At 40.6% G+C, this 25,000-nt stretch overlaps 2 protein-coding genes across 7 annotated transcripts in view; one reads left to right on the top strand and one right to left on the bottom strand.

Annotated features, from left to right (window-relative positions):
* Positions 1 to 1,331: 1,331 nt before the first annotated feature.
* On the bottom strand, positions 1,332 to 20,075 carry LOC144065910 (uncharacterized). 6 transcript variants are annotated; one of them, XR_013297350.1, is made up of 5 exons: positions 19,526 to 19,663; positions 11,885 to 12,073; positions 11,010 to 11,526; positions 4,799 to 4,964; positions 1,334 to 3,705 (listed from the first exon to the last, which is right to left on the bottom strand). XR_013297350.1 is itself a non-coding variant. In XM_077589146.1 (2 exons), exons 1-2 carry the CDS (start codon positions 19,653 to 19,655, stop codon positions 14,834 to 14,836), a joined length of 1,602 nt encoding a protein of 533 aa, XP_077445272.1. In that variant the 5' UTR covers positions 19,656 to 20,075; the 3' UTR covers positions 13,849 to 14,833. The 6 variants fall into 6 exon arrangements, 2 of the variants coding, with proteins under 2 accessions (XP_077445272.1, XP_077445273.1); XR_013297353.1 differs by lacking the exons at positions 4,799 to 4,964; positions 11,010 to 11,526 and having other exon boundaries at positions 1,339 to 3,510; XR_013297351.1 differs by lacking the exons at positions 11,010 to 11,526; positions 11,885 to 12,073 and having other exon boundaries at positions 1,339 to 3,705; positions 19,526 to 19,641.
* An 874-nt stretch (positions 20,076 to 20,949) lies between these two features.
* Positions 20,950 to 25,000, top strand: part of LOC144065927 (uncharacterized) — a 4,815-nt gene continuing 764 nt past the window's right edge. The window contains exons 1-2 of the mRNA XM_077589172.1: positions 20,950 to 21,273; positions 22,654 to 25,000. The exon at positions 22,654 to 25,000 is cut by the window's right edge and continues 764 nt beyond it. Coding sequence (XP_077445298.1) covers positions 23,266 to 24,459 — 1,194 coding nt within the window. The 5' untranslated portion in view covers positions 20,950 to 21,273; positions 22,654 to 23,265 and the 3' untranslated portion in view covers positions 24,460 to 25,000. The remainder of the gene's footprint in view (positions 21,274 to 22,653) is intronic.

A 25,000-nucleotide genomic window follows, 5' to 3' on the forward strand; every position in this document is an offset into this window, starting at 1 on the left:
TATGTATACATGTATGTATGTATACATGTATGTATGTATACATGTATGTATGTATACATGTATGTATGTATACATGTATGTATGTATACATGTATGTATGTATACATGTATGTATGTATACATGTATGTATGTATACATGTATGTATGTATACATGTATGTATGTATACATGTATGTATGTATACATGTATGTATGTATACATGTATGTATGTATACATGTATGTATACATCGGCGGAAGGCTGCTTTTTCAGTGCGCATCGCCGGTCCTTGGAACCGGCTTCCGCAAGGTGTGGTCGAGAAGCCGACGGTCGCCCAGTTCAAGCGGGCTCTGGATGACTTTTTGGCCGTGAACCAGTGACTACACCGCGTTTGTGCACATTTCTTGTATCTTGTTACATGGCCCTTAGCCTGGTGCTTTTTGTGGCCAAATAAATTGAATTGAAAAAAAAATTGAATGTATGTATGTATACATGTATGCATGTATACATGTATGCATGTATGCATGTATACATGTATGCATGTATACATGTATGCATGTATACATGTATGCATGTATACATGTATGCATGTATACATGCATACATGTATACATACCGGCGTGCGTGCGTACATGCGTGCGTACATGGGTGGGTACATGCGTGCGTACATGCGTGCGTACATGCGTGCGTACATGCGTGCGTACATATGTGTGCGTACATATGTGTGCGTACATGTGTGCGTACATGTGTGCGTACATATGTGTGCGTACATATGTGTGCGTACATATGTGTGCGTACATATGTGTGCGTACATATGTGTGCGTACATATGTGTGCGTACATATGTGTGCATACACATGTGTGCGTACATATGTGTGCGTACATATGTGTGCGTACATATGTGTACGTATATATATATATATATATGTATATATATATATATATATACATATATATATACAATTCAGGGTGCCCCCCGCCTCTGGCCCAAAGTCAGCTGGGATAGGCTCCAGCACCCCCCCCAATGTTCCCTCTAATTTTTCGTTGGTCTGGGCAGAAAGACAACCTGAGCGCACTGAGTACCAGTGTGAGCGACATCATCGGTACTCGGAAGATTCGCCTAAAGACGTTTCGCCGACGGACGTTTGACAGACAGGCAGGTCGCCGAATGGACGTTCCGCCGAACGTTCCGGCCGTTTGGCTGAATGAACGTTCGGCCGAACGGAGGTTTCGCTGAAACGGGATTCGCGCGCTCGCCCCGCCCCCGGATCGTGTGTGTACAATTTTTTCAACCTCGGCCCGCGGGCCATATACGCCCCGATTGGATTTTTAATCCAGCCCGCCGCTGGCGTTGTCCAAATTATAGAAAAAATCAATGATTCATTTCCCTTTGCCGCTCATCACTCTCAATTTATTAGTGTACCATCAATGGCAGCCCGGGAATAAGCACTCTTGGGCGGGCATGGCAGCCCGGGAATAAGCACTCTTGGGGGGGCAGATGTAGCAGAACCGAGACGTAAAATGACAGCAAACGGGTCAAATCCATCTTAAAACAGCATTTAATGATTAAATACAAATACTGGAGCTCTTTAGACATTAGAACCGAGCTCAGGGAAGTGAATTCCTCGGTAAAATGTCGCGATGGAGGCAAAAAAACGTCTTTATACGTCCATTCGCCAAACGGCTCAAAATGCTCTCAAATTCGGTCAAATCCAGCCCAAAATAGTGTTTAATGATTAAATACAAATACTGGAGCTCTTTGGACATTAGAACCGAGCCCAGGGAAGTGAATTCCTCTGTAAAATGTCGCGATGGAGGCAAAAAAACGTCCATATACGTCCATTCGCCAAACGGTTCAAAATGCTCTCAAATTCGGCAAATCCAGCTGAAAACAGCGTTTAATGATTAAATACAAATACTAGTATTTGTATTTGATGGAATAATGTTTAAAACCTTTTAAATCATTATTAGTAATATTTAATTAAAATAGGAAAACATCTTTCAACATAACTGCTTACACTTGCAAGGAGGTACCTTGTGACGTCGTCTTAGTCCACAAGGCATTCTAAATTGTAGTAACTGAATCATTGTATTTAATCGCGACACTCGAAAAACATGTTTATGTAATCAGTACAATAACACCGTAGATGGTTAGAAAAACAACTGTGTGAGAATTGCCGAAGTAAGCAAAAAAGTTGAACAAGGCACCCAAACAACGGCGTGAAGAATTGCATAATATTTTCATTATAAGGTAAACAAAGCATTCTAAAGTAAACCAAGCAGTATTATAATGTAAACAAAGCATTCTAAAGTAAACCAAGCAGTATTATAATGTAAACAAAGCATTCTAAAGTAAACCAAGCAGTATTATAATGTAAACAAAGCAGTATTATAATGTAAACAAAGCATCCGTATTTTCAAACAATAATGCGATTATCACCATCTGCTGCTGGAGTCCCGTCAAAACAGTCCCGTTGTGTTCTGCCGAAAAGCGTGTGTGAAAACAATGTGTCCTCGAGCTGTGGGGCCTTGAGGAGACGATGTGGAGGAAAAATGTCCATGGTTCCATGAATTGGTTTATAGCCTTATTACTTATTGAAAATGCTTACAACACATATAGAACATTCCATAATAAACCCAACATTTCCCTCCTTTTACTATATGTTTGTTATTCATTTTATGGCAAATCCGAGATGAGAGGGATATCTCCGTTGGCTGTTTTAATTTTACCCGCTTAGGCTCTACTCGTTCGGCAGGTCTGAAAAGCAGAAAACAAAATCATTTTCGCCCAATTCATCCTCGGAATTACCATGCTCCTGAAATTCACTGCTCCTCTCAGTACATTTCATCAGCAGAGGATATAAGCAGGGGCAATCGCAGTGGTTATAAGTCGGCTTATCAAAGATCTTAAGCAGGGAATAATACAACACCCACATAATGTCAAAATCGTAGCAAAAAGGGCTATGGAAAATGCAACAGATTGGGCCAAATCCTTATACTTTCCAAAGGACTTATGCCACCAGCTCTCCCAGGCGGATGCTCCGACTCCAGAATGCTTCTTCATATTGCGGTTGAGGGTCTGCAGGCCATCAATCGCGCTGGTGAGGGACCCCCCGGGTGACGTGTTGTTCGGTATGTAAGTGCAACACTCATCTCCGAACATTGCACACACGCCCCCTTGCTCCGCGAGCAGCATATCAACTGCTATGCGATCCTGGAATGCCATTAGACTAGTGGCTGCCAGCTGTTCCTTTATTGCCACAAATCCCTGTTCAGTATAATTTCCAAGTTTTTGGACATTGTAATGCAGGTAATTCATCCGATCAACATTTTTGTTTGGAGTAATTAAAAGAAAAATAGACTTCCAACCTGCTGCGATCTGATTAGGCAGCTTAGACTCATCTGGTACGCCCCGGGGGATGCCAATCGCATCAATGTATGTCGGATCACCCTCTCTCCATGCCGATCGACGCCGTCGCGAGGGGCCCGCCATCATACCGGATTTCTGTGCAGCCAATTGTATCTCCTCTACTGTAGATGGAAAAAGAGACACTGGTAAGACCAGTGAGACCAAGGCACAAAGTCCTGCTGCATTTTGGCAGGAGTCGTATCATTTGTTTTGACCACACCACCACCATAGGTCAGAACGTGGTATCAGGGGTGCAGTCTGTTTTAGGATGTGGGCACACCACATCACATTTATCGCTCCCAGTGTTGGACCGTGCCCTGTAAGGATTAAGCAGGTAAAATGATTAAAAGCGACATGTGTTGAAAAGTTAGGCTTGTCCTTTGCTGCTCTTGTAACTGGGTAGACATTATTCCTTTTCATACATTTTGGGCTTACATCTTCTTTTGTCATTATCTCCTTTACACAATCAGGGGTAATTTGCGCGCGTACTACTCTTAAGAGAGGCCGGGGCCCCATACATGTTATGCAGGTTTGATTTATAGTAGTAGCTGCATTTTCCATCAACAATAACCTATTATTTCCCATTTGGGAAATCCCTGTTGCGGCAACGAATTCATCGTCTCTGGTCATCTCAGATTTTAATTTTACTATGGCGGATCCGGTTGTTTCCATCTCTGACGATTTTCTTACCGCCTCCAATGACCTGGTCATTGTTGTTGAGACACAAATGTAGAATTTGTAAAAAGGGTCTTCTCCACCTGCCCATGGACTTAGGAAAAACGTCAGACAAGGATTTTTTCCACAAGTTAATTTGTCAGTCTGAATACTGATTTGTATTCCCCCATCGTCTGGGTTAATTTTATCATAGGCCTGATGGTTCTTGCGCACGTGTATGTCATGCAAGCTTGCCAATCTTTACCAGTTTCCGCAACAAGGCTTCCCCAATTTCTGTTTTGGACCGTTAGGTACACACATATCCTCTACCATAGGCTGATCCCTTGTATGGCAGCAGGGATGTTGCCGAGTCTGAAAAATATTTTTTTCCAAGAAAGGAAAATTTCTGTAGTTGTATTGTATGGGAGACAAAACATTGTTTGTGTGCTTAATCGTTTGAGGGTGTCATCTCGAATGCATGTTTGGAAATTCGGTGTAGTGGGTAATGTTATGCGTGTGTTTGTTATTTCCCATTTCAATGTTGCCCGCTTTACCCTTTCGTAAGAATGTGTATTCTCAATTGAACCGCCTCCACCTTTCTCTCCAACCGGAGAAAGCAGCCCTATTATGGAGAGGAATAGAGTCACAATCATTAATCATATTGCCCCAAGGGCAATAATTGTTTTTACCATGACTTTTTATCTTTGTTTATGGGGTTTTCCTCTTGAAACGTTTCAATTGAGATAACCTTCTTACTGTGTGAAAGGTGGATCCAGGTTCCCCTCTCAGCTATCTTGATGGCTTTTGGTGTGGTCAGCAACACTTGGTATGGCCCCTTGCACTTTGCGTCACTCCAATGTTTCTTTTTTATACTGCGTATCAGCACCCAGTCTCCAGGAACCACCTTCGCTCTGTCCGTTTCCTGTTGAGAAGAACCATCTCCCTCTGGTAACTTAAGTTCGGTGCGTTTTTCTAAAGATTTTCTCATGTAGTCAGCTAAATTTGCCTCGTCATCCAATTCCCATTGTGTAGTGAATAATGGCAATTTGTATGGTCTACCAAACAGGACTTCATATGGGGTTAACCCACTTGAACTCGTGATGTTAATATATAATTTTACCAAATCAATACATTTTGTCCATTGTCTCTTTGTTTCTTCCATACATTTTCTTAGTCTATTTTTTTATAGTTCCATTCATCCTTTCGACAAGGCCCGCCGATTGTGGGTGGTAGGCGCAATGATTTCGCAACGAGATATGGAACCTACTGCCAATTCCATCAATTATTTTGTTAACAAAATGGGTGCCATTATCACTACAAATTGTTTCTGGGATTCCATATCGTGGAATGATATCTTCACATAATGCTTTGGCTACCGTTAACGCATCTATATGTTTTGTTGGGAAAATTTCAACCCATTTTGACAAAGCATCGATAATCACTAAGCAGTATCTTTTCCCCTCACTTTTACTTAATTCAATAAAATCCATATGTATCCTTTGAAATGGATATGTAGTTTTGGGGAATTGCCCACGTTTTGGCCGTATCCCCCCTTGGGGGTTATGCCGAGCACAAGTCAAACATGCTCTGCAAAAAAATTTTGCATATAGATTAAATCCATATGTTTTGTAGTGCCGTTGCACCAAAGCAACCATTCCCGCCGTTGAGACATGCGTTTTGCCATGACTCAAAATGGCCGCCCATCTAAACAAATTTTTTGGTAAGATTGGTTGGCCTTCAATGCTCGCATAAACCCCATTTTGCAATTTTGCCCCTTTATCAATCCATAATTTGAATTCTGATTGTGGGCTTTGTAACTACATCTTTGCCAAAATATCATCTAAGATGTTCTTGTCATATACCGAGTCTATCATCCCAATAAAGGGTTTTCCTTGCAGCCTCCTTTGCCGCCACATCAGCAAAGGCATTCCCCAAGGAAACCTGATCATTTTTTGAAGTGTGTGCTAAACATTTACAAACAGCAATATGTTTTGGGAGCTGAACCGCAGTTATCAGTCGTTGCAACAATTTAGCATGTGTCACCGCTTTGCCCGTAGAAGATATCATACCCCTATTTGCCCAATAACTAGCGAAAACGTGGCATGATGAAAATGCATATTGACTATCTGTATAAATTGTAACATCCTTGTCGCTCATCAGGATGCATGCTTCCGTCAATGCAATTAACTCTGCCGCTTGCGCAGAGTAATTGGACGGCAATGGTTCCGCTTTTAAGACTTTAGTCGTGGTCACAACCTGTTGGGTTTAAACACCAGACATTTGTATCACCAATCTGAAAAGGAGGAAATCACAGAGAATTTTAGTAAACTTTATTTAAAAATGAGAGGTTCAGAGACTGTCCCTCGTGACAGTCCTCCAAAAGCACTCTGAAGAAAATCTTCCCTCGCCAAGTCTCTTATTGTGTTTTGGGAGTGTCCAAGTTACAGGAAGTTTCAAGCTGATAACAAGGAGAAGATTTCTCTCCCAGTTACAAAAGGTTCTTTGATCATGACCATATGCCCCTTCAAGATAACATCTTTACAGTATCTTTCCTGATACCCTGCAACCCTCACACAATAGACAAACAGACCCCCTGGGGTAGTTCCTCTTTGATGAATAAGGTGAAAACTCCCCAGGGGCCCAAGACACTCTCATTCTATTAACTAACATTTCAACAGTCATACCAGAATCAGGATAACTTATATAAAATAATTCCAACACAACCACATACCCCGTCCGAGTTTTTCCCATTTTATCCTTACTAGCGGAACCATCAACAAAAAGGACTTCACCGCTGTCCAGCGGTTGATCTTTTAAATCCTTCCTACACTTCGTAGCCTCTTCGGCTATCGCTTGACAATCATTTTGCTCCCCCTCCCCAGAAAGTGGCAACAAAGTAGCTGGATTAATTTTAACACACCTCTCGAGCGTGAGATGTGGTTGTGAAAGCAGAATGGCTATGCAAGATAAATGTCTCGCCGGAGACAAAAAATTCATGTTTGTTTGTAGCAATAACGCCGCCACTGCATGCGGAACTCTAAGGGTTAAAGAATGAAAAAGCACTATTGTCGCGCTGCTCTCCACCGCCATAGAAGCTGCCACAACCGCCCGCACACAATGAGGAAGCGCGCAGGCCACCTTATCTAATCTGGACGAAAAGTATGCAACAGGCCTCATTTTCCCCCCGAATTCCTGAGTCAGCACAGACGTAATGAACTCCCCTTTACAGTCCACCATCTGCACAAAAGGCTTGTTATAATTAGGTAACGCTAAAGTACCACTAGTTACTAGCATCTGCTTTAACGTACAAAATGCCGTCTCAGCCTCTGCTGTCCAATTTCGAGCCGAGGACATTTTTAAACCATCATTCATCATTTTAGCAAGGGGAGATACAATCTCTGCGTAATTTGGAATCCACGCCCTACAGTAATTAGTGAGACCTAAAAATGACTATTTGTTTTTTAGTCAGTGGTTTAGGTGCGTCTAAGACCACCTTCTTTCTGTCATCTATAATTTTCTTTCCACCTTTAACCAGATTATATCCTAAATATTTTACCTGTTCTTTACAAAGCTGCAATTTGTTTCTGCTTATTTTGTGGCCTTCTGCCGCCAGGTGTCCTATCAAGGCTACAGTGACTACTTTACAGGCCTCTAAACTAGATGAAGCTACTAGTACATCATCCACATACACAATAATTTGGCTTCCCCCTGCGGTTGGAACCTAGCTACACTGCTACTCATAACCTGTGAATATATCATGGGGCTTTCACAGTATCCTTGTGGCAGTCTCGTAAAAGTATATTTTTTCCTTCCAAACGTGAAGGCAAACCAAAATTGACTATCCCGATCTAATGGGATGGAGAAAAAAGCGTTGCTTATGTCGATTACTGTAAAAAATGCCGCATCCGGATCCAAATTATTCAAAAGCGTGTGCGGGTCTGGCACAAAAGGTGCGCGCTGAATTACTGCAGAGTTTACCGCTTGTAAATCTTGAACCATTCTCCATCCCCCAGAAGGGGCCGCCTTTTTCACTGGAAAAATTGGAGAGTTGCACGGTGAATCCTCACAATCAATAATAACCCCCGCTTTTAACAAATCCTCAATTACAGGTTTTATTCCTTCTAAAGCATCAGGTTTTAACGGATATTGTTGGACACAGGGCCTGAGTTCAGATTTTGGTCTAATTATTACCGGTATCACCCCCTTCACTAGTCCTACATCAGAAGGTCCTTTGGACCATATCTCGGGAGGGACTGTTGCTAACAGCTCCTCTTCCTCTTCTGATAATAGGTATATCCCCGTTGTTGATCGTGCTAGTCATTGGAGGTAAATCCCCACCCGTACGCCCATAGTTTGAAACACCGCTTTTCTGTATGTCTCCGTAATTTCGCTATACTCAAGCCCTGTGTCTAATACACTCCAATCGGTTGCCCCGTGGGCCGTTTGTATAAAGTCACGCAGCACCTCTTTTCTCTGATTGTACGGTTTGCATAAGACAATGTGTGGAGTTGCCCATTCAAGAAAAAGGTTTCTATATCCCAAAGACAACTCAACCCCCCCACAACTGTTGAAATACCATCCGTTTACAGGTATTCCAATCTAATTTCAGCCAGCATGACCTGTGCTAATCTGTTCTCATAGATTTCATCAGGCCCTTCAGACCTCTTGTACCACATCAGCACATGGAGGGAGTCAACATTATCAACACTCTCCCGCGTCTCAATCAAATCTGCAGCTGTAGATAACAGGGTGCTCCCCACCCCCGTCGGCGCGTTATCTGACACCTCTAGCGTATAGTAAAAAAACGCAGGTTGGCCCCCCTGCAACACATTCAATTGGCCATTTTGGATTTCTTTTTGCCTTTTAACCACCATATTACCACTAGCGGAGGGGACCAAATTCAAGCCCAATTGTAATAGGCCATCCCTCCCCAGTAAATTGACAGGACACTCATGCACCACCAGCACAGACATTTTACACGACTCCCCCTCCGGGTCCCTTATCCAAACCGGAAACGTCTCCGAAACGGCGGCAACTTGCCCACCTGCTGTTGTCACAAAAACCCTCCGTTTTGTAGTCTAGCCCCTGGAATATCCACTTTAATCGCAGTTTTACAAGCCCCAGTATCACACAAAAATTTTAATCGCATCCCATTCACGAACAGTGTGATTTCAGGTTTAATTGTATCGAGTGCCAATATCTCCGCTAAATTTAGTTCCACTTCCCCCTGCTCAAATACATTGCTTATCTCGTTCCGAGCAGGCCCCCCGACTAGTCATGCTGATTGGGCTTCACTTCTAGAGGCCCTGTTATATGGGCAATCGCGTGATATATGACCTATTTTCCCACAGATCCAACAGACTCTCTCTCTGTTACCTCGATTTCTGTTGACCTTCCCTGCATATTTTTCCCATTATCTCTGTTAAAAGTTTTACGCTCCCACCCCTTATTTTGGTAAAAAATCCCTTCCTCGTTACAGGGTGCCCCCCCTTTCTTCTCCCTTTCTTTTTTAAAACCTCTTCAGCATGGACCGCCTGATTTACGTATTGTTCAAGCGTGCCCATAGGCCTATCTACCCAGTGTTTTTCAAATCCATTCCCTTAGCGTATAATTCGAATGAGCATGCAACACATTTTTTAGCTGCTCCTGATAAAGGCTGCCCACCGCGTGATCTTCAGCGATGCCGCTGTTGGCCTTAAAACAAGCCGTCATCCTGATTTGATATTCTGCAAAAGGCTCACCATCCCTCTGCTTAGCTCTGCTAATCACGGTATAATTAGCTTTTGTTTTAAACTTCCCCGTAACTCGATCAATCAGTTCATGCACTCTCAAATTCAAATCACGACCGTCATGACACAACGGGCCACCATCAGCTTTTGGATTCCAATCACCTCTAACAGCATGCCAATCACCTTTTAACGCAAACATCCAAATTTGCTGCGTTTCCACCCCATTCAGGTGATAAGATCATCTAATGTCCTCCTTTTGCAAGACAAACTCCCCCACATCAACCTTATGCGACGTGATGCCTTTTATGGCCTTTTTCGCGTCGTCCTGCGTCCAAGTCCTGTGAACCAGGATAGTAGGAGCCTGCTCCTTGCCCACATTAGGATTAGCAACTTCGATCATGGGATATTGTTCAATAAACACATCACTCATTGGCGGCGCCCCAGGCTGGGGAGATAGCGTTTCTCCCCATCTCTTTGACCATTCCTCCACGGGCCCTCCCGACCTGGTCAGCCGGTCGTTCATATTTGTCGGAGGGGGCCTCGGCAATATCTCCTCCTTTTTAACAACAACACACTTCTTCCCCACCGGGCCAGTCTCATCGTCCTCTTTTCTGTGGAATAACACAGCCTCTGTGTTTCCAGTCCCACCGTTATCAACTGATTTAACCCATCCATTACTCCATTTCCTTGCCATCATAAACCAATAATAGGTATCATTATATCCCTCATGCTCCATTCTGTTAAGGTTTCCCCCATGCTTAGCACGTATTTTATCCTGCAGTATCAATATCTTATGCATATTAAGCTGGCCAGCAAACCCATATTTGTTTATCCATAAATTTAGGTGTTTAACCCTTGTAGCGCTTTGATTTTCAACAATCCAATCTTTACACGGCAGACGCATCTTTGGATCGTCGTCAATAGCCGTTTTACTGTTTGCACCACCCAATTTTGGAGTGGATTTGTGTGTATCCCCGTAGTACCTTTTTTTCTGTTTCTCCTTAGGCTTTAACAACTACGCACACACAACCAACGTCAACCACCACATTTTATAGACCCCACCGTGTCTACCTGCTAGTGACTAGTATCCTCAGGGTTTTAAAATCGCCATCCCCAGGACGCGAGCCTTACTTCTCAAAATAAGGCCATCGCGTGTGATGCCCTTCGCGCATTTGGAACCCGTCAACAATATGCAGCCATCACACGCGGACTCGGCAGAAATGTCGATAGATGCTTACCCAGAGGATAGTCGTCATCCGATTAGAATTCAGGCGCTGCTGAGAAATAATCCAGCCTGGAAAAGGGATTCTCGCCGTGCACGGTCACTCCAGATATTGAACTGCAGCGTCTGGATTCCTTATCGGTGTGTTGACCCCGGCTCCTCGAAGGACCAAATGTTGGAATAATGATTCAAACCTTTTAAATCATTATTAGTAATATTTAATTAAAAAAGGAAAAACATATTTCAACATAGCTGCTTAAAACTTGCAAGGAGTTGCCTTGTGACGTCGTCTCAGTCCACAAAGCATTCTGAATTGCAGTAACTGAATCATTGTATTTAATCGCGACATTCTTTCCGAACACCCAAAACAATGGTGTGAGGAATTGCATAATATTTTCATTATAAGGTAAACAAAGTAGTATTATAATGTAAACAAAGCCGTATTTTCAAATCTGCTGCTGGAGTCTCGTCATAACAGTCTCATTGGGTCCTGCCGGAGAAGTGTCCGAAACAATGTGTCCTCGAGCTTTGGCCTTGAGGAGACGATGATGTGGAGGAAAAATGTCCATGTTCCCATGACTGTTTATAGCCTTACTACTTATTAAAAAATGCTTACAACACATATAGAATATTCCATAATAATTCTGTGTCCCAACCCCTTTTTTACGCAGAACAATTTTGGTTTTCACACACACCGCTTCTACACTGATACGTAAATCCCAGATTTTAAACCGTATCGAACCACGAGTAGTTCCACATTATTGTAGTAGGTAAATCCCAGATTTTATACCCTACTAATGTACACACTTACACTTTTAAGCCATTCCGCTCCTCCTTCCTCTTATAATTTAGCGTTGTCAATGTGCAGAATTTGAAAAGGAATCTGCTTACCTTGTTTCACTGTGCACCCAAGAGGAAAGACGGTCGGACGTGTGGCTCCTTTATCAGGTCGTCACCTGGTGTGGACGTAACATCTTTCATGGTCTGAAGCTCCTGCCCTATTTTCCTGACAGCTTGCATCACATCTTCAATGTTGACGTGATCTCCAAACTCCGCCTCCCGATGTTCCAGCAAAATGCCCTGTTGATCACGTCCGACAACAAAGACACCACCTAGCACAAAACCCTCTCCCAAGATGTTCCCCTTGAAGCCCTTTCCAAAGGCTCGGAGGCCATTCCGCCACACTCCCGTACGGAGAAACGCCAGGCCAGACGTGGAATCACGGACAAGCAGATTCTAGGAGAGGACACCCCTGCAGAACGTCGTGGGACAGTCCACATATCATTAAACTCAGCGAATGAATATTCATCTTTGTAATACTATAATTGGGCAAACGCGGGTTTGGACTTTAGTCTCTTTCATCCTCCACTGAAGCACGGCGACGCTCAGCTGGTTTTATATTTGGGAAAGGGACCCGGAGCTCTGTAAAGATCAATATCAGGAATAAATCATCTGTGGAGTAACGTGCAAACCCTGGTCTCTTCCTTCGATGCTGAACACGCACAAGTTGTTAGACGGGATCAGACTGAGTTAGGGAATTATGGATAGGTGCTAAAACTGTACGTCTAACAGGGCGAACGTGTCTGCTTGCACGGTTGTAATAGTCCGATTATTATTATTATTATTATTATTGTTCAAGCTTTTGCCAAAGCCGGCATCATTTCTAAGGAGCCACATGGAAATGACGGTGACTCTGAGAACGAAGAGAGGGGACCCTGGTTTTTGGAAGGCTCGTTTGGGCAATTGTTTAATTCGGACACAGAAAATGAGGACTTTGAAGGATTTGTGGGTGATGACGTGAGTGAGTTGTAAAACGTCTAAATAAAGTACAACCGAACTCAGTTTTGCTTCCGTTGCCTTTTTAAAACGTGTTTTTAGCGTGTGGGTGTAGCGTTCAAGAACTATATTTCCCAGCAGTCACTGCGCACCGGAACCCTGAAATAGGCTGCTTCCGGTAGCCAGCGCTATTGCGTTTCGATGTTCATCCATATATAATATATATGCGTCTAATGAAACGGTGTGTGATTTATTAACGATTGCATGTTGGGGAGGTACAAGGAGTTTGGATTGGATGTGTTTATCGGTGTTCGATTGTTGATCCCTTGATCCAAATAGCAAGTGTGGCATGTTAAAGAGTATCGGTATTCGATTATTGATGCCTTAGCACATAGCTTGAGGCAGGGGAGATTTTTAGTCATAACAGTAAAAGTTGGATTGAAGAAACAACAACGTATCACTATATATATATATACACACATATATATGCATGTATATATATATATACACACATATATATGCATATATATATATGCATATATATATATATATATATATATATATATATATATATATATATATATACACACATATATATGCATATATATATATGCATATATATATATGCATATATATATATATATATATATATGCATATATATATATATATATATATATATATATATATATATATATATATATATATATATATATATATATATATATATATATACACACATATATATGCATATATATATATATGCATATATATATATATATATATATATATATATATATATATATGCATATATATATATGCATATATATATATATGCATATATATATATATATATATATATATATATATATATATATATATATATATATATATATATAAAAATAGTCCGGCCCACATGAAATCGAGTTGACGTTAATGCACCCTTGGGCTTTTTGTATAGTTTCCTGCAGTGGGTTTTAACGTCCACCAGGTGTCAGTATTCTGCGAAGCAGTGGGTTACTGTATGTAAACGACAAGTGATGCTCACAAACCCATCACTAGTAGTGAGTCAATACAATCATTACGGTATACATAAAGAGTTTTAATTAAAAACACAAAAAGCAAACTGAAAACCTGAGCCCGAAATAAAAAATTACACCCCAAAAAATTTAAATGGACAAAAAGCCGCAGGACGCAGTAAGGCATGGGTTGACGAGACATGGAAAACAGGTGGGTGACACACATGGGAGGCGACCACAGGTGAAAGCAATGTACAATCACAACGATAAGTTTCAAGCCATCAACATTTTTTTTCATCCTAATGATTATAAATAAGAATATTGAGTATTATCTGTTTGTTCAACATTACAATAAAATTTAAAAAAAACAATTCACATTTGACTTCATTTACCGACTGCCAGGTCTATTTACATACAGATCAAATCAGTTTGGATAAACATAAAATGGAAAACTACTCCAAAATGAACCCAAAGTCAGTTCTTATAGTTTAAAAAAGGAAAATAATGTAGTTTACAAAGCTAATAGAAATTTTTGAAGATTAAATGAAATAAAACATTTGACTTGGTTTTCTCTTTTTCAAACAGAGACAAATTCACAGCAGACTAATTTTATCAACATGATTCAAAAATGACACGAGGAATTCTCATCATTTTTGCCAATTAATAGATAACATACATACACACACACATTTGTGTCTTTTAAGTCTTATGAATAAATCCTTGGCAACAAACTTAGTATTATGTATTATTAAGTATTTTTAACCAATGTGTTGAACCACAAATTGAGCAAAGAAAGGGCTTTTCGCAACTGCGGGTTGTTAAGTCTTCTTTTCAGGTTTTTCCAATTGTGTAGCTTTTTAATTGAGCAGGAAGACATTGTTCTCCAGTGTGGGTTAATAAGTGTTCTTTTAAGCTTCTCCTTTGGGAAAATGTTCGACCACAAACTGAGCAGGAAATTGTTTTTTCACCAGTGTGGGTTTTTATGTGGGTTTTTATCGTTCCCTTATCTGCAAATGTTTTACCACAAACTGAACACGAGACTGGCTTTTAACCTGTGTGTGTTCTTGCATGAAGAGTTAAGTTTCTCTTGTTTGTAAATTTTTTACCACAAACTGAACACGAAAATGGTTTTTCACCAGTGTGGGTTCTTGTGTGCGTTTTAAAGTTTTGCTTGTGTGTAAATCTTTTACCACAAACTGAACACGAAAATGTATTTTCACCTGTGTGTGTTCTTGCATGACTATTTAAGCTTCCCGTCTGTGTGAATCTTTGACCACAAACTGAACACGAAAATGGTTTTTCACCAGTGTGGGTTCTTGTGTGCCTTTTTAAGTGTCCCTTCTCTGTAAATCTTTTACCACAAACTGAACATGAAAATGGTTTGTCACCTGTGTGTGTTCTTGCATGACTATTTAAGCTTCCCGTCTGTGTGAATCTTTGACCACAAACTGAACACGAAAATGGTTTTTCACCAGTGTGGGTTCTTGTGTGCTTTTTTAAGTGTCCCTTCTCTGTAAATCTTTTACCACAAACTGAACATGAAAATGGTTTGTCACCTGTGTGTGTTCTTGCATGACTAATTAAGTCTCCCTTCTGTGTGAATCTTTGACCACAAACTGAACACGAAAATGGTTTTTCACCAGTGTGGGTTCTTGTGTGCGTTTTTAAGTGTCCCTTCTCTGTAAATCTTTTACCACAAACTGAACATGAAAATGGTTTGTCACCTGTGTGTGTTCTTGCATGACTATTTAAGCTTCCCGTCTGTGTGAATCTTTGACCACAAACTGAACACGAAAATGGTTTTTCACCAGTGTGGGTTCTTGTGTGCCTTTTTAAGATTTTCTTCTCTTTAAATCGTTTACCACAAACTGAACACGAAAATGGTTTGTCACCTGTGTGTGTTCTTGCATGAATATTTAAGTTTCTCTTGTGTGTAAATGTTTTACCACAAACTGTACATAAGGGTTTCTCCCCAGTGTGGCTCCTCATATGTGTTTTCAAAGTAGACTTTTTCCCAAAGGTTTTTCCACACTGAGAGCATTTCCAGAGTTTGCCGTCCTTAAGACCTTCATTGTCATAAAGCAAGTCTTCGGTATCTGATAACGGAGCAATTAAATTGTCTGCTTGCCCTTCTGCTGAGCTGCCGTTCGGAGTCTCCGCCCCTCTGCCGGCCACGCCCAGATCATCTTCACTCTTGAAAGGCTCACCAGTTGACACGGTGACATCTTCTTCCTCCTTTTTGATTTGCTGTTGAGGGAACTCTGGCTCCTCCTCTTTAATTTGGGTTAATGTTAAGGTGTGTGCAGGCTCCGCCCCTCTGCTGGTCACGCCCAGATCCTCTTCTCTCTTCAGGAATTCACCAAGTGACCAGGTGACATCTTCCTTCTTGATTGGAAGTCGCTCACCTCTCATTTGTTGTTGAGGGAACTCTGGCCCCTCCTCTTTAATTTGGGGGAGCTCAAGTTCCTTTTTAAGCCCAACAGACTCTTTCCCATCAGGACCAAGATATTCTCTGAAACCTGCAAAGACACGAAAATAAATGATATGTTTCATAATCTGTCTATCCAAAGAGAAGTCCTTTAGGTTAGACTGGGAATGTAAAGTCTTATACTTATATCGGCGGTGGTTAGGCTCGTAACATGACATTAACTTCAAATTTAACTGAAATCAACTCAAATGACTACACACCCACACATATTTGACCACCATCTAAATAAGCTCGTATCTCCAATTTGTTTCATTTCTCAAGGAAAAAAAATGCTCGGAAATTAGCTCGTTTCTCAAATTTCTCGTAAATTGGGACACTGGTATGTCAAGGTATTCCTGTAATATGCAGGCTGCCACAGCAAATGTTTAATTAACAAGCAATAATTATAGCACTTGCGGGTGACCCGCATTGTAATCAACAGTTTGAGGAAAACAGAGTTCACCTTCAAAATTAAAGTACAATTAAGAGCACACCTACACATTTCAATGTTTAAAAATGTTTTGTTTTATTAAACCCAAAGGATTCTTTAATCTCATCTCATTTTCTGAACCGCTTTATCCTCATCAGAGTCGTGGGGGGTGCTGGAGCCTATCCCAGCTGACTTTGGGCCAGAGGCGGGGGGGCACCCTGAATTGTTGGCCAGCCATTCGCAGGGCACAACAAGACAGACAACCATTCACACTCACACCTAGGAGCAATTTAGAGTGTCCAATCAGCCTACCATGTCTTTAGAATGTGGGAGAAAGCCGGAGTACCCGGAGAAAGCCCACACACGTCAAAATTGAAAGGTAATTTTTTTTTAAAAAAAAGCCTTTCCATAAATGGTCATTTTTAAAGAAACTAATGCTTTACTTTACATGGTCTTTTTTATTATTAAAAAAACATTACTATGCAAAGTCTATGCATGTCTTTGGAGTGTGGGAGGAAACCGGAGTACCTGGAGGAAACCCACGCAGGCCTGTGGAGAACATGAAAACTCCACAAAGGTGGACTTGACCTGGATTTGAACCGAGGACCCCAGAGCTGTGAGGCCGACGCGCTAACCACTCGTTCCTCTGGGCTGCTTTTTCACATTTTTAAGAACTTAAAATAAAATAAAAATATTCAGTGCTGAGTCCTAGTAGCAAGCGGAAGACATGGGAGTTGCTCCCGCTTGAAAAATAATTTACAAAATAAAAAACATTTTTGCATTAAAAAATCTGCGATGTAGTGAAATGCTGAGGGATTGCAGCGCACAAAAATAGCACTTCTACAATTACCATTAAGCCTTAATGGTTTAGGAAATATATAGATATAAAAATTGACCCACCTTGTAGTCTGTGAAGGACAACTTTTGCATGCATTATTTTGCAAAATGTCGAGTTTTCCTCGTGGAACTTTGCTGGTCTTTTCCCACACGTAAAATCTGAAGGAGACGCCATTGATAGCTGCTAGCTAGGCTAAGTTAAAGAGGGCGCAAAGCTTCAAAGTTCTTCGACGACTTGAAGAGTTGTTCCTTTGATATATGCTAACAGGCTGAGCTAAAGTAGCGCACAAAGCTTCAACGAGGTCTTGAAAATGATTTTGGCTGATATTTAAGGTCATAAAGTAGCTTAAGCTAGACACGACTGGGACCCATAGGTTAAGTTTGGTGGCGAAAACTGCGCATGCGTGGTGGCAGCGTCACTTCCTTCGATGCATTAAGTTTATAAATGTAAGAGAGTTGGACATAGGAAATAATTATTCTTCAAATGTTCTGACATGTGGTTTGAGCAATAAATGTTTGCGCAGGTTTGAATTTAATTGAAAATTAAATTAAACATAAATCACTTGAAGATCGCGTCTCAAAAGGAGGCGTCGCAAAACGCGCATGCGCAGAAAAACGTCCTTGATAATGGTGCTGTTCTGTTTCGCCGATTGGCATCACGGGAGAAGTAGTTCTTCATTGAAACGGTTTGGCCTCGCAGGAATCAGTCTCTTATTTAGGTACCGCTCTCTTGTGGTCTGGAGAAATTTTGTTTAATTTTAATTTCAGTATTCGTGGACATTGTACACAATAATTAAGACACTGTCAATCACAAGTTATCGAAGAAGCACATTTTAAGAAATTATATCAGAAAATTAGCAATTTCTCAAAGGTGTCTTAAACCCAAAAGGAAAAGTTTGTTTTTTCTTTTATTAACATTATTCATTCAATCTGGACCAACCACTACATGTAAATTATGTCTTGATTTTCCCATTTTTAATGAATATTTGCAATTTTTCCCTCCATTTTTTTTCTTTTTGTGTTTTAGTTCAATAAGTATTTTGTAAAATGTAAAAATAACTATACAGAAATATTTTCAACAAATGATTAAGACATCTTCCCTTACTAAGAAAAAAAGATCAAATAAACATTGTTTTAGATCTATAAAAAAATATTTAAGGCTTTTCATCCAGTTCTTTAAATCCGATTTAATATCTCTCTCCTCTCTCTCTGGTGGGTGACACAGGGGGAGGTGACCACAGGTGAAAGCAATGGACAATCACAACGATAAGTTTCAAGCCATCAACATTTTTTTTCATCCTAATGATTTTAAATAAGAATATTGAGTATTATCTGTTTGTTCAACATTACAATAAAATTTAAAAAAAACAATTCACATTTGACTTCATTTACCGACTGCCAGGTCTATTTACATACAGATCAAATCCGTTTGGATAAATATAAGCGAAAAGAACTACTCCAAAATGAACCCAAAGTCAGTTCTTATAGTTTAAAAAAAGGAAAAGAATTTCGCAGGCAGCACCAACGAGTGGCAGTGGGCCAGATTTGGCCCTCGGGCCGCAACTTTGACACCGTTGTTTGAACGCTGCTCTCGTTGTTGTTTAGTGCATCTATATCTCTAGTATTTGAATTTTCGATTTACAGCATGCAAATAAGTGTTATGTCACTCAAGCATGTAGCCAAAAATGGAGGGCGAGTAGCAGGAATGACTCTTGAACGCCTCTGGGGGGCGCTCGCGCTTTGCGTAATTTGAAAAATACATTGTTTGTTTGTGATAAGGATACAATAATAGGAAAGCTACTGTTTAATGCCGTTGTTAAGTATTAACACGCGTTGAGACTCATTCTTTCCCTCCTAGAGTGGTTAATTTAAATAGAAATATAATTTATTACGTCTTTCTTCGAATGGTGCTAGTGCAAATTCATGAAAATGTACGTACGCTACTATAGTGTCATGTCAATAGAATACCTTTAAGGGACTATATGGAAATAAAACGTGAACCCACCTTCTAGTCTATGAAGAACAACTTTCTCGTGCGTTATGTTGCAAACTGTCAATTGCTCGTGAGTTGAATGCTCCTGTTTGACCTCAAAAAGTTCCTCCTGGAGCTTTGGCCGTTGTGTTCTTGCCGACATTTCCACACGTGAATTCTGATGATGGCGGCGGCTTTGATAGCTGCTAGCTAGGCTAAGCTAAATTAGCCAGGAAACCTACAACGAGTTCTTCGTCGACTTGTTCCTTTGATAGCTGCTAGCTAAACTACAGCATAAACAATCTCTTCGGCGACTTGTTCCTTTGATAGCTGCTAGCTAAGTTAAGCTAAAGTATAAACAAGCTATTCGACGACTTGTTTCTTTGAAAGATGCTAGCTGGGCTAAGCTAAAGCAGGTTTTGCTGATAAATAGTGATGAACGAGCGACACTGGTGCGTCAGCACTGTGCCGAAAATAACCACGTGACTGATACAGAAAATGTATCGTTTGGCCAAAGTGTTTAGTATAAGGAAATAAACTTTATAAAGTGTCGTGGGTCTGTTGGATGGACTTTTACGTAATTATTGATAATTCTGAATTTCTCCCAGTGTGGAACTATTTTGATCGTATCATGAAGGATTTATTCTGCGCATGCGCAATATAAATGTGTGTTTGTGTGCGTGTGTGTGTGTGTGTGTGTGTGTGTGTGTGTGTGTGTGTGTGTGCGCACACGCACACACACACACACACACACACACACACACACATATATATATAGTATATATACACAAACACACACACACACACATATATATATATATATATATATATATATATATATATATATATATATATATATATATATATATATATATATATATATATATGGCTGATATTTAAGGTCATAAAGTAGCTTATGCTAGACACGTCGGGGACCCATAGGTTAAGTTTTGGTGGCGAAACAAACTTTTCCTTTTGGGTTTAAAATAGCTTTGAGAAATTGCTAATTTTCTAATATGATTTCTTAAAATGCGCTTCTTTGATAACTTGGGATTGACAGTGTCTTAATTATTGTGTACAATGTCCACGAATACTGAAATTAAAATTAAACAAATTTTCTCCTGACCACGAGAGAGCGGTACCTAAATAAGAGACTGATTCCTGCGAGTTCAAACCGTTTCATTGAAGAACTACTTCTCCCGTGATGCCAATCGGCGAAACAGCAACAGCTCCATTATCAAGGACGTTTTTTCTGCGCATGCGCGTTTTGCGACGCCTCCTTTTGAGACGCAATCTTCAAGTGATTTATGTTTAATTTAATGAAAACCTGTGCAATTTTTTTTTGCACAAATCACGTGTCAGAACGTTTGAAGAATAATTATTTCCTATTTCCGACTCTCTTACATTTATAAATCGAAGGAAGTGACGCTACCACCGCGCATGCGCAGTTTTCGCCACCAGACTTAACCTATGGGTCCCCGTCGTGTCTAGCATAAGCTACTTTATGACCTTAAATATCAGCCAAAATCATTTTCAAGACCTCGTTGAAGCTTTGCGGCCTACTTTAGCTCAGCCTGTTAGGATATATCAAAGGAACAAGTCTCTCACGTCGTCGAAGAACTTTGAAGCTTTGCGGCCTACCTTAGCTTAGCCTAGCTAGCAGCTATCAATGGCGTCTCCATCAGAATTTACGTGTGGGAAAAGAGCAGCAACGTTCCACGAGGAAAACTCGACATTTTGCAAAATAATGCATGCAAAAGTTGTCCTTCACAGACTAGAAGGTGGGTCCATTTTTATATCTATATATTTCCTAAACCATTAAGGCTTAATGCTACTTGTAGAAGTGCTATATCTGTGCAATGCAATTGCAAATTCAAGTACAGTAATCCCTCAGCATTTCACTACATCGCGGATTTTTTATGGGGAAAATGTTTTTTAATTTTTAAATTATTTTTCAAGCGGAAGCAACTCCCATGTCTTCCGCTTGCTACTAGGACTCAACACTGAAGATTTTTATTTTATTTTAAGTTCTTAAAAATGTGAAAAGCGGCCCAGAGGAGCGAGTGGTTAGCGCGTCGGCCTCACAGCTCTGGGGTCCTGGGTTCAAATCCCGGTCAAGTCCACCTTTGTGGAGTTTTCATGTTCTCCCCAGGCCTGCGTGGGTTTCCTCCAGGTACTCCGGTTTCCTCCCACACTCCATAGACATGCATAGACTTTGCATAGTAAGGCTTTTTTTAATAATAAAAAAGACCATGTATAGTAAAGCATTAGTTTCTTTAAAAATGACCATTTATAGAAAGGCTTATTTTCAATTTTTTTACCTTTTTATTTTGACGCGTGTGGGTTTTCTCCGGCTTCCTCCCACATTCTAAAGACATGGTAGGCTGATTGGACACTAAATTGCTCCTAGGTATGAGTGTGAGTGTGAATGGTTGTCTGTCTTGTTGTGCCCTGCGATTGGCTGGCCAACAATTCAGGGTGCCCCCCTGCCTCTGGCCCAAAGTCAGCTGGGATAGGCTCCAGCACCCCCCCCCCCCCACCCCCGACTCTGATGAGGATAAAGCGGTTCAGAAAATAATAATAATAATCGGACATAGGCCATGAGATGAGATTAAAGAATCCTTTGGGTTTAATAAAACAAAACATTTTTAAACATTGAAATGTGTAGGTGTGCTCTTAATTGTACTTTAATTTTGAAGGTGAACTCTGTTTTCCTCAAACTGTTGATTACAATGTGGGTCACCCGCAAGTGCTTTGATTATTCCTTATTAATAGAACATTTGCTGTGGCAGCCAGCATATTACAGGAATACCTTGACATACGAGTGTCCCAATTTACGGGAAATTTGAGAAACGAGCTAAATTGCGAGCATTTTTTTTCCTTGAGATATGAGACAAATTGGAGATACAAGCTTATTGAGATGGTTCCATGTGGTCGAATATGTGTGGGTGTGTATAGTCATTTGAGTTGATTTCAGTTAAATTTCAAGTTAATGTCATGTTACGAGCCTAACCACCGCCGATATAAGTATAAGACTTTACATTCCCAGTCTAACCACCGCCGGTATAAGTATAAGACTTTACATTCCCAGTCTAACCTAAAGGACTTCTCGTTAGATAGACAGATTATGAAACATATCATTTATTTTTGTGTCTTTGCAGGTTTCAGAGAATATCTTGGTCCTGATGGGAAAAAGTCTGCTGGCCTTAAAAAGGAACTCGAGCTCCCCCAAATCAAAGGGGAGGAGCCAGAGTTCTCTCAACAACAAATGAGAGACGAGCGACTTCCAATCAAGGAAGAAGATGATGTCACCTGGTCACTTGGTGAATTCCTGAAGAGAGAAGAGGATCTGGGCGTGACCAGCAGAGGGGCGGAGCCTGCACACACCTTAACATTATCCCAAATTAAAGAGGAGGAGCCAGAGTTCCCTCAACAGCAAATCAAAAAGGAGAAAGAAGATGTCACCGTGTCAACTGGTGAGCCTTTCAAGAGTGAAGATGATGTGGGCGTGGCCGGCAGAGGGGCGGAGACTCCGAACGGCAGATCAGCTGAAGGGCAAGCAGACAATTTAATTGCTCCGTTATCAGAAAGCGAAGACTTGCTTTATGACAATGAATGTCTTAAGGACGGCAAACTCTGGAAATGCTCTCAGTGTGGAAAAACCTTTGGGAAAAAGTCTACTTTGAATAGACATATGAGGAGCCACACCGGGGAGACACCCTTATGTACAATTTGTGGTAAAACATTTACACACAAGGAAAACTTAATTAGTCATGCAAGAACACACAGGTGACAAACCATTTTCGTGTTCAGTTTGTGGTAAAAGATTTACACACAAGCAAAACTTAAAAACGCACACAAGAACCCACACTGGTGAAAAACCATTTTCGTGTTCAGTTTGTGGTAAAAGATTTACACACAAGCAAAACTTAAAAAGGCACACAAGAACCCACACTGGTGAAAAACCATTTTCGTGTACAGTTTGTGGTAAAAGATTTAAAGAGAAAGGAAGCTTAAAAATACACACAAGAACCCACACTGGTGAAAAACCATTTTCGTGTTCACTTTGTGGTAAAAGATTTAAAGAGAAAGGAAGCTTAAAAAAACACACAAGAACCCACACTGGTGAAAAACCATTTTCGTGTGCAGTTTGTGGTAAAGCAATTTCTCTACAGCATCACTTAAAAATACACACAAGAACACACACTGGTGAAAAACCATTTGCGTGTTCAGTTTGTGGTCAAACATTCACACAGAAGGGATACTTAACAATTCATGCAAGAACACACACAGGTGAAAATACATTTTCGTGTTCAGTTTGCGGTAAAAGATTTACACAGAAAGGAAGCTTAAAAATACACACAAGAACCCACACTGGTGAAAAACCATTTTCGTGTTCACTTTGTGGTCAAACATTCACACGGAAGGATCACTTAATTAGTCATGCAAGAACACACACAGGTGACAAACCATTTTCGTGTTCAGTTTGTGGTAAAAGCTTTAAAGAGAAAAGAAGCTTAAAAATACACACAAGAACCCACACTGGTGAAAAACCGTTTTCGTGTTCAGTTTGTGGTCAAACATTCACACAGAAGGGAAACTTAGCAATTCATGCAAGAACACACACAGGTGAAAATACATTTTCGTGTTCAGTTTGCGGTAAAAGATTTACAGAGAAAGGAAGCTTAAAAATACACACAAGAACCCACACTGGTGAAAAACCATTTTCGTGTTCAGTTTGTGGTCAAAGATTTACACACAAGCAAAGCTTAAAAATGCACACAAGAACCCACACAGGTGAAAAACCATTTGCGTGTTCAGTTTGCGGTAAAGCCTTTTCTCTACAGCATCACTTAAAAATACACACAAGAACACACACTGGTGAAAAACCATTTGCGTGTTCAGTTTGTGGTCAAACATTCACACAGAAGGGAAACTTAACAATTCATGCAAGAACACACAGGTGAAAATACATTTTCGTGTTCAGTTTGTGGTCAAAGATTTACAGAGAAAGGAAGCTTAAAAATACACACAAGAATCCACACTGGTGAAAAAACATTTTCGTGTTCAGTTTGTGGTCAAAGATTCACACGGAAGGGAAGCTTAATTAGTCATGCAAGAACACACACAGTTTAAAAGCCATTCTCGTGTGCAGTTTGCGGTAAAGCCTTTTCTCAAAAGCAAGATTTCCAAAAACAAGTATCCACGCTGGGGAAAAAAACATTTACGTGTTCAGTTTGTGGTAAAACATTTACAGATAAGGGAACGATAAAAACCCACATAAGAACCCACACTGGTGAAAAAACAATTTCCTGCTCCGTTTGTGGTCGAACATTTTCCCAAAGGAGAAGCTTAAAAAAACACTTATTAACCCACACTGGACAACAATGTCTTCCTGCTCAGTCTGTGGCCACAGATTCGCTTCAACAGCCCACTTAAAAAGCTACACCATTCAAAAACCTTTTCCAGGTGCAGTTAATGTTCCAACATTTTGACAGAAGGGAACCT

This window comes from Stigmatopora argus, chromosome 20 (genome assembly GCF_051989625.1).
Source record: "Stigmatopora argus isolate UIUO_Sarg chromosome 20, RoL_Sarg_1.0, whole genome shotgun sequence".
NCBI classification, from domain to species: domain Eukaryota; kingdom Metazoa; phylum Chordata; class Actinopteri; order Syngnathiformes; family Syngnathidae; genus Stigmatopora; species Stigmatopora argus.

Coding starts and splice junctions, on each gene's coding strand:
- LOC144065910 (XM_077589146.1), bottom strand. CDS start 19,655: ATGTCGGCAAGAACACAACGGCCAAAGCTCCAGGAGGAACTTTTTGAG. Junction 16,306..19,525: donor TGTTCTTCATAGACTAGAAG/GTGGGTTCACGT, acceptor GTGTCTTTGCAG/GTTTCAGAGAATATCTTGGT.